Source organism: Euleptes europaea, chromosome 3, assembly GCF_029931775.1.
Source record: "Euleptes europaea isolate rEulEur1 chromosome 3, rEulEur1.hap1, whole genome shotgun sequence".
Lineage (NCBI taxonomy): Eukaryota > Metazoa > Chordata > Lepidosauria > Squamata > Sphaerodactylidae > Euleptes > Euleptes europaea.
Window position 1 is genome coordinate 9,636,092 of NC_079314.1, and position 8,945 is coordinate 9,645,036.

Sequence of the window (8,945 nt, forward strand, 5' to 3'; positions counted from 1 at the left end):
AAAAAAAAAACAAAGCTTGGTCACAAGAAGAGTTCCGGAAACATTCAGTATAGCATTGTGGCGTGCTCGAGAGATTCGAAAAGCAACACGGCAGTTTCCCCGGTCCATAAACACACTTGGGTGATGGGCGAGCAAGAGGCAGGAAGCGGCCGTTGCACGAGAACAAGCAGAAGGTCACACAGTAGCTGCCACTGGAACACAAAGAGCAGGCGGAGAGACCCTCCTGGGAAAGTGGGTTGGGGGGACAGGGCAGGGGGGTCCATGCTGGGGCACACAAAGCTCAAGAGTTCTGGATGTTCAACTATGCAAGCCTCCAGGCTGAAGGAGGGAGAGATCAGCCCACGGCACTTTTCACAGAGCAAATGCTTAGTAGGGCATTAAAGGTGCACCCAGGGCAGGGGTGGTGGAGGGGGGGCTGCGAAGCCTGGGCTCCAAGAATGGAGGTGGGTGGGTGTGCTGAAATGAGACAGGGGACCTCAAAGGGTCTCGCCCTTGATGTTGCCAGTCTGCTGGTGGTGGAAAGTGCCGTCAAGTCACAGCTGACATATGGCAACCCTGTAGGGTTTTTGAGGAGCTCGGTGGTGGTTTGCCACGGCCTACCTCTGCATGGGCTGAGAGAATTCGGAGAGATCTGTGACTGGCCCGAGGTCACCCAGCACATGTGGAGGAGTGGGGAATCGAACCCGGTTCTTCAGATTAAGAGTCCGCCGCTCTCAACCACCACACCACACTGGCCAGTCTAGAAGGGGGGGGGGAGAGTGCTCCAGCCCTGAGCAGCATCTTGACACAGATCTTTGAAAGGCCAGTCCAGAGGCCCCTTGGACAAAGAGGGGGGCCACAGAGGCAAGAATGGGGAAGCCACTCTCAAATCACAAACGCGGAGAGCAGAGGGGGAAAGGCGAGGCCCAGCACTAGCAAAGGGCAGGAATGCACCGCCAGTCTCGGAATATCAAGAGCAGGGTCTGTACAGGAAAGAGGTCCATTCACAGTATATCACCAAGCCCCCACCCCCAAGCGCCCCTCATGAGCCAAGCCAGTCTCTGAGTTACCTCATCACCCACAGATGAAACCGAGCAAAGGAAGATGCCCCAGACAGCAAGAGGAGTCATTCCAGGGAAGGAGGCAGAGGAGAGAGGCCCATCCCATAATGGAAAAGGGTAGGGGGAGCATATGGCTACACCCCCTAAGTAGAAGAAGGATCCCAATCTTCAGTGCAGAAAAAACAGGGAGCTTTTTAACCTCTGCAGGGTTCAACTCTTGTTGGTGACACCCAGGGCTGATTATGTAATTGAGAATCTTGTAAATTAGAAGATTAAAAAATTTTTTTTTAAATAAGGCAGTTAATTTCAACTCTCCTAGAGATAAAGGCCCTCATGCCTATTAAGGGTTGAGTCCCACTGAAGGCAGTGGTATTTACTTCCAAGTAAACATGCACAAGGTCAAGTTACAATGAGCACAGCTGGCTGCTTAAATTCTACCCCAAATCAATGTGATTTTAAGCGTTTGGTAGGTTTAACTGTATTAACTGTGGCAAAAGCTTTCTGCAGACTCCTGCCCAACGAAGGCCTGAACAGAAGTTTCTACAGCCCTTTCTAGATCCTGGGCGGGAGACCATCCACTGAAGCCTGCCCCTTGTAATGGGACCCGGATTAAAAGCTAGAACGCCTCCTTTGTAAGCAGACAAAAGGGGAAAGTTTTAACTGATTTTAACCACACAACTGAATTAAAATTCACCAAGCAAGTCAACGCAGTGAAAGATAGGCAGCTTTTTTGTATTTGGGGGAGAAGAATAATTCATCCTCATTTTTGTGGCTGATGGGACACTTCCTTTGCTTGACTTCTTACAAATGTAGCAAGAAACAGGGAAACACAGTCCACATGATTCAACCAGGAGTTCCCTTTCAGGGAAAGTCAAACCCTGCCCCCTACATGCCCCGCTCCGAAGTCCCAGAGATCCAGCAAGGCTCAGTATTCTCCAAGATGCGGAATCCGACTTGTACTCCAAAACGTGTCCTTGTTCCTCTTGCGAAGTCCAAATCATAGGAATTTAAAAACAGACATTCCTCTGCCAAGACTCCCCACCGTGTGCCGCGTCCTCCAAAGTTCAACAACAAAATGTCACACAGCCAGAGAGGCAGTGTTGCAGATGTTGGCAGGTGGCTGTTGGTTTTTTTGTGGGGTTTTTTTGTGGGGGGCGGGCGTTATATCTGATGGCCCAAGATGCAGGTTGGGCTGGGGGAGGGGGGTTCCATCTCTCCCCCAACCCCCGCTCACAAGCAAGTTTGCACACGTGGGTTTGTTAGTTAGAGAGCGTGCGAGATTTGCGCTTGGCGGCGGCGGTTTTTGTTTTAGTTTCACAAAGCAAGGAGTGAAGGGGAGTTCAGGGAGTCCGAGGAGTGGTCGCTGCTGCTGTTCCGCTGGTGGGTGGCTCCGCAGGAGGCTCCCTCTGGGTAGGTGAAGACAAACGAAGACGTATATGAAGGGTTAGCCGGGTACGGGTCGGTCAGCTGTTCACCATGTGTAAAGTAAGAACTAGAAAACGCTACCTCCGCTGGGCCCAGGGCCTGCACTCCTCCAAGGCTCTGCTGGTAGTGGAGAGGCACAGATGAGTAGGCCGTCGGCCCAAAGGGGTCCTCTTTTACGGCCATCGCCAGAGCGCCCACCTCAGTGGAGGTGCCAGGCTGGCCGCTCAGCTCGGGTATGTCCTCGTACGGAATTTTGCAGCTGGGCTTGTGAGCCACGAGGACGAATTCCAGCCGCTCTCTTTCCTTCTGCAGTTCGGCTATCTCGGACTCCAGCTCGGCCTTCTCTTCCTCCAGCTGGTCTGTCTCCTGGGGAAGAGGTGGAGCGCGGAGTCAGTGGAGGGCCAGGGCAGGAAGCAACGGGCACGGTGGGACTCGCAGGGCACGCACCACTAACTGGGCCCGGGCAAGCTGCAGGCCTCGAGGGAAGGGACCGGACGCAAGCCCCTGTCACTGTGCCGCTTCACTATCCAGCCCAAGAGAAGCCTTCAGCAGTTGATGCCTCGGCCTGCCCACCCTTCTTGGGTTGGGGTGGAAAGCGCTGCCGAGGGGCAACTGACTTGTATAGGGTTTTCAAGGCAAGAGACGTTCAAAAGCGGTTTGCCGTTGCCTGCCTCTGTGAAGCAACCCTGGTGTTCCTCGGTGGTCTCCCACCCTGCTTAGCTTCCAAGATGGGGCTAGTCCTAGCCATCAATTCACTGAGCAACTACATTCATTGAGAAGATCTCTGGACCCCTCTTTCCAGGCACGCTCGCTCAGTTTCTCACCCCAAGCCATACACTAACAAGGGAGTGAACTAATGTAACAGCCGGACACTAGCCTATGGAGTATGCCCACAGGTGGCAGTCTTTCTTCTCCTTCAAAATGGCAGCTGGATGATGAGAAGTGATCCTGCATTGTGCAGGGGGTTGGACTAGATGACCCTGGTAGTCCCTTCCACCTCCCCCAGCACTGAGCTGGATGGAGCCCAGGCTCACACATGTGCCTTGGCTGGATGGGGTGGGGGGTGGGCACAGCTCATAAGGGCAGCCCCAGAGAATAATATCTCAGACGAACCAGAAAGCCACAGTCTATACAAGCGTCTACTCACTGCTTGCAGTCGATCCGTCAGTTCTCTGCGGCGATTCCGGCATTTAGCCGCCGCTAGCTTGTTCCTCTCACGGCGGACGCGCCGTTTTTCTTCTTCTTCTGGTGTTAGCTGCAAGGATAAGAGAGGCGGTCAGTCGAAGGAAGGCAGGCTGAGAAGTTCCCTTTCCTAGGCAAAGACTTCTTCCCAAGGGAAACTCACGCACACCTTTCCCCAGGTGGGCTGGCAGCTGCTGTTCCACCAGGGACAGCCAGAAGGATTCTCCTCTGTGCGGAAACCCGGTTTTAATTTCTGCACTCAGCCCGAAGATCTGCTTCTTGGCCTACAGGAACTAGATTCTCAACCACATGCCCTAAAGATGCCACCTCTATCTCTAATGAAGTGAAAATAGCCAGCCACTTTACTTAGAAGCCACTTTCAGTGGAGACGATTGGCTTGGGGGAGGGGGGCGGACCTGCTTGCTTCTAGCTGCTGCATTGATGAGCAATACAGAACGGGCCAAGCCTTGGCTAGGTCTTGCCTCTCCAGCTATCACCAGGGGGAGCACAGCCAGGTCAGAAAAGCACGCCCCACACCCCCTTGGTCAAGGCATTCCCACCCCAATTGCAGCAATGACATTTTAGGATTAGCTTAACATTCCTCGCATGCTCGGGTCGGAGGGAAGTGAAGGTGTCTCAGACAGCAGGGTTGGAAATAGGGTGCAAAATTATTGGAGTTAGTAACCTCGTCGCCGATTCCCCAGAGGTAGTTCCACAGGAGAAGGAAGGCCCTACAATCTTCCCAGCTCACCGTTTCTTCCCGCGTCCTTCGGGGCCGGGCCCTGGTGGAACGCTGTGGGGCAGCAGCTACGGGGGCTGTTGGGGGCCCACCGGCATAGGCACTCATGCCCGGAGTGGAGTAGCTGGTGCCGGGCAAGTCATAGGGGTCCACCGGAGGGGGCTGTTGCTGCGGAGGCATTTGCTGTCCCGGAGGCTGCTGGGACTGAGCCATGGAGGAGATCAGGGTGGGCTGCACCAGCCACTGGAGGTCTTGGCTAGTCGAGATGGCAGTCACTGTTGGCACAAATGATCCAGGCATTTCCCCAAGGCCGCTGCACTCCTGAAAACGTACAAAAGACAACAAGCTCAGAGACTGGGCAAGATGGCTGCCCCCCCCCAAGGTGTTTCATTCTGCAGGGTTGGGAAACAATAAAGCCAGGTTTTGTGGCCCCAGGGATACAAAACCTGGCTTTATTGTTTTCCAACCCTGCAGAGTGTCCTGAGGGACTCATTAGCAGCCTTTTAGCCACCCCATCGTCAGGACTATGGCCTAAACTAGACACCTGGAGGAAGAAAGCTGTAGAGAAAGGGGGGGGCGTTCAGATCTATCGGGCTGCAGCTCCAGTTAGTGGGAAGGCAGGATTCGAGTCCCTGAAATGAATTAGGGAATGACAACCATCAGAAGGAGACCTTTGCCGTGGCTGCATCTTTGTCAAAAGCCCTAATCATCAGAAAAGTTCTCAGTGGTCCCCTATCCAGAGGTATTGTTCCATGAAAAATTACATTTTACCAAGACCCAGTTGCCTCTGGTCTATGCAGCAAAATAACCGGAAAACCCATCCCTACTGTATTTTTGTCCCCCACACCAAACCAAATAATCTAAGACACCTGCAACAATTAATACACCTCTCATGCCAGTAGATCTCAACTCTGTTCTCTCAGAATTATGCTGGGGTACCTCTCAGGCATCTGCTCACCTCAACAACCCCTATTTATTGATTTGTATTTTATTTATACCCTGCCCTTTCCCAAGCAAGTCAGGCTCAGAGTAGCTTCCAACAGACAATGCATGCAGATATATGGGTTAAAATAAAACCGAACTAAAACTATAATTGCTTATTAAGTTAAAGGATGGCATCCTAATGTCGTACCTACTATAGAATACTGATTTCTTTTCAGTGAGTTGTTTGTAAACAGCTGTAGGTGACCGCGGTGACCCAAAATTCTCAGGTCCTCCAAGGAGTTGAGACAGAAAGAAACAACCAGGAAAATAGGGGGGCAAATGAAATAAAAAGAAAGCAAAGGAAAGGAAAAAGGGGAGGGGAGGCCAGCTGATCTACTAAAATCGTTGCTGCCTCAACATATGCTAGGTGGAACATCTCTGTCTTACAGGCCCTGCAGAACTGGGCCTGGAATCGACAGTTCCCATGCTGATTCCTCAGTCCAAACTGCCATCTAGATGAGAGAAGACCAATTGCCTGCAAGAAGGCAGGGGAAGCAGGGAGGGGATCTATTTTACCGGCAAGTGCTGTGGCCTGGGACTTGGCCAGCGCAGCTGACGTACCCGATCCACATATTTTTAAAAGCCAGCAGCCAGCCTCAAACACATTAGCAGTTTCCAAGGATCTCTCCCCACTGACAACGGGCAACCAGGAGCAGCGCCTGTCCTGCCGGCTGGACTGAAGGGGAAAGGATTGGCTGCAGTCCCCCGAGACATTTTTGGGACAATCCACCTGCTTCCTCATTACAACAATATAAAGCCTCTGAAAGTCACCAGTATTCTGGGGACAGACGCTTGTGTGGAACCAGCACCCTTTGGTTTAGTTCTGCCCTCATCCTCAAAGCCCCCAAGTCTGGCGATGGCCAACTGTGATAATCCAATCTCAGGAGAATCAGAAGGACCTTTTCAAACACACACATATATGTGTGGCTCTCAAAAATAGCTGCTGCTGCCTGCAATTCCTAAACTCCGTGACTGCTTACTAGAGGGTGGGCCAGTGGGTATTTTCAGAGTGGGTGAGCAAAATAAGCTGGGATATTTGCGGGGGGTGGGCCAAGAAAAGGGCTTTAACGGGTGAGTTAGTGATCTAGCAGTTTGGGGTGATTTAACCTGGCAGTCAAGCCGGCTTGAATCCTGACCTGCAAACCTTTCCCCATTCCCCGGCCTGCAAAAGCACTCATGACGGGGCTGAAAGGGAAAGGCACACATGAAGCTGCCTTCTACTGAATCAGACCCTTGGACCATCAAAGTCAGTCTTCTCTACTCGGAATGGCACTCTCCGGGGTCTCAGGCCAAGGTCTTTCACATCACCTACTTGCCTAGCCCCTTTAACTGGAGATGTCGGCGACTGAACCTGGGACCTTCTGCCCACCAAGCAGATGCTCCGCCACTGACCCACCGCCCCTCCCCAAAGTATGTGCAGGGTTCCCCTGGCCCCAAGCCACAGCCAAACCACCAGCCTGAATTGTGCCTGAGAATATAATGGCAGCTTGTTAATACGAGGCAGCAGCTCTCCAGGGTCCCAGGCAGAGGTCTTTATCATCACCTACTGCCTGGTCCTTTAAACTGGAGGTGCCAGGGATTGAACCTGGGACCTTCTGCATGCCGAGCAGAGGCTCTACCACTGAGCCACGGCCCCTCTTCATGGCTCTCCAGGGGTCTTTCCATCACCTACTGCCTGGTCCTTTAAACTGGAGGTGCTGAGGATTGAACCTGGGACCATCTGCATGCCAAGCAGATGCTCTACCACTGACCCACGGGCCCTGAGGTGACAGGGAAGACCCGAAGCAGGTGCACTAACCCACCACTGTAGGGCAGGCAACGAAAGGGGGGGTGCTGCTGCCCTCCGCAACTGGCATCAGGGACTGGGGGGGGGCGCCCCCAGGGGCTTACTGTGCCCCCACCTGCTTTTCCTCTCCCTATTTGATGTAGCATGGACTACTCCCCCCAACCCGAGAATACATAGGGCTTGCAAGTCATGGGAGCTGGAGGGGCTGCAACAACCCTATGACCCCCCCCTGAGAATTAATATGGGATGCAGGCTGCCTCATAGCCCCCCCACAGGAAGGGGCAGCCCACATCCCATAATTATCCCCCGACCACGCTGACACGCATTGCCCGGGCGTGCATCTGCGAACTCTCTCTCTCTCCCCCCCCCCAGGCTTATTTTTAACTCCTCGCGCCTTTGCTGCCTTTCATGAAGAAAGTTGCAGGCGGCGGAGGGGGCGTGGCCTCCCCCTGCGCGGCTCCACCAACCAGCGCGGGCCCGCCGCGCGGCCCGCCCCTTAGCAACGGGGGCGGACCAGCGTTCCAAAATAACCCGCGCGCGCCTAGGGGCGGAGGACGACGCTCCGTACGTGCCCAGCGTCAGCACGGAGCGTTCCAGGACGTCACGCGTTACGCACGACCCCGCCTTCCTCCCCCCCTCGCGCTCTCCTCCCCCTCGCGCCCTCGCGGTGCGCATGCGCGTCGGCCGGCCGCGGGGAAAAGCGGGCGTGGGGGGAAAGAGCGGCGGGTGCCGACGGGCGGGAGGACTTTGCGGGAGCCGAGCGGGAGCCGAAGCCCGGAAGGCGGCTTTGCTTGCAACGCAACCGCGGCATGCACGAAAGACAGAAGAACGGCATGCACTGCAAACTTTGGCGCCCCGAGGAGGCTTGCAAAGCGGCGCGGGACGGACGCCCCCCGGCTGGCCGCAGAGCCCGGCGCCCTGCCTCCGCGAGAGGGACAGCCGCAGGCGCGCAGAGCTTGCAGGCAGGCCGCGTGGCTGGAAGGGGGCGCTGAGCCCCGGCTCCCCCCTTCCTTACCTGCGAGGAGGCGGCGCCGGGGGCCGTGGGGCTGCCGAAGGAATCCACCGAGGAGAGGTACTGGGACTCGGCCGACGGGGACGAGCTGCACCGCGAGGCGGAGTCGTAGTCTCCGGGGAAGCCCTGATACATCTCCCTGGGGGGCGCCGGGGGGAGGCCGCGGCCGCGCGGGGGGCGCCTGGAAGCCAAGGTGAGGGCCGAGCTCCGCTCCTGCCCGCGGGGAAGTCGCCGCCGGACCCCGCCGTCCAGAACCGCCGCCGCCGCCGCTTCTCAGCGCCGCATCCTGCCAAGGGGCGGCCGCCGCCGAAGCCCCGGAAAGCCTCCCCAGCGTGGCGCCCCCTCCCCGCAAAAAAAGCCCCCCGCACAAGTCCAACCAGCCGCCGCGGCGGCGAGCTCCGTCTCCGCCGCTCTCGCTCCCCCGGCACAAGTCTTATGAATGGAGCACGCTCGGCGCCGGCCCTATTTATCCAAGAGGGGCCCGCCCCCCTCGTGACGTCGCCAGGAAGAGCCCCGGCCGGGCTCCCGAAACCGGCCCCCCGCGGCCGCCCCGCCGCCCCCCCGCGCCCCAAACTCGGCCCGCGGCCCCCGCCCGACCCCCCGGCCCGCCCCGCCGAAAAGGAGCCCCCCGGCTGCCCGGCAAGGGGGTCCTTTTCAGCCGGGAAGGCAGGGGATCCCTCGCTCCGCCCCGCTGGAGTTCCTGTGACGCAATTAGCCATATATGGGCTTGTCTCTGCTGTGTTTGTTTGGTATCCTAGCAATGACGTCAGAGGGAAT

The 8,945-nt window shown here is 56.3% G+C and overlaps 1 protein-coding gene across 2 annotated transcripts; it reads right to left on the reverse strand.

Annotated features, from left to right (window-relative positions):
- Positions 1-2,347: 2,347 nt before the first annotated feature.
- FOSB (FosB proto-oncogene, AP-1 transcription factor subunit) lies at positions 2,348-8,319 on the reverse strand. Of its 2 annotated transcripts, XM_056846197.1 has the most exons (5): positions 8,172-8,319; positions 4,333-4,707; positions 3,613-3,720; positions 2,547-2,831; positions 2,348-2,446 (listed from the first exon to the last, which is right to left on the reverse strand). In XM_056846197.1, the coding sequence occupies exons 1-5, from the start codon at positions 8,301-8,303 to the stop codon at positions 2,381-2,383; spliced, it is 966 nt and encodes a 321-aa protein (XP_056702175.1). In that variant the 5' UTR covers positions 8,304-8,319; the 3' UTR covers positions 2,348-2,380. The 2 variants fall into 2 exon arrangements, with proteins under 2 accessions (XP_056702175.1, XP_056702174.1); XM_056846196.1 differs by having other exon boundaries at positions 2,348-2,831.
- Positions 8,320-8,945: the final 626 nt, after the last annotated feature.

Coding starts and splice junctions, on each gene's coding strand:
- FOSB (XM_056846196.1), bottom strand. CDS start 8,303: ATGTATCAGGGCTTCCCCGGAGACTACGACTCCGCCTCGCGGTGCAGC. Junction 4,708..8,171: donor CCGGCGCCGCCTCCTCGCAG/GTAAGGAAGGGG, acceptor GTACGTTTTCAG/GAGTGCAGCGGCCTTGGGGA. Junction 2,832..3,612: donor TGACGGATCGACTGCAAGCA/GTGAGTAGACGC, acceptor CCTCTTCCCCAG/GAGACAGACCAGCTGGAGGA.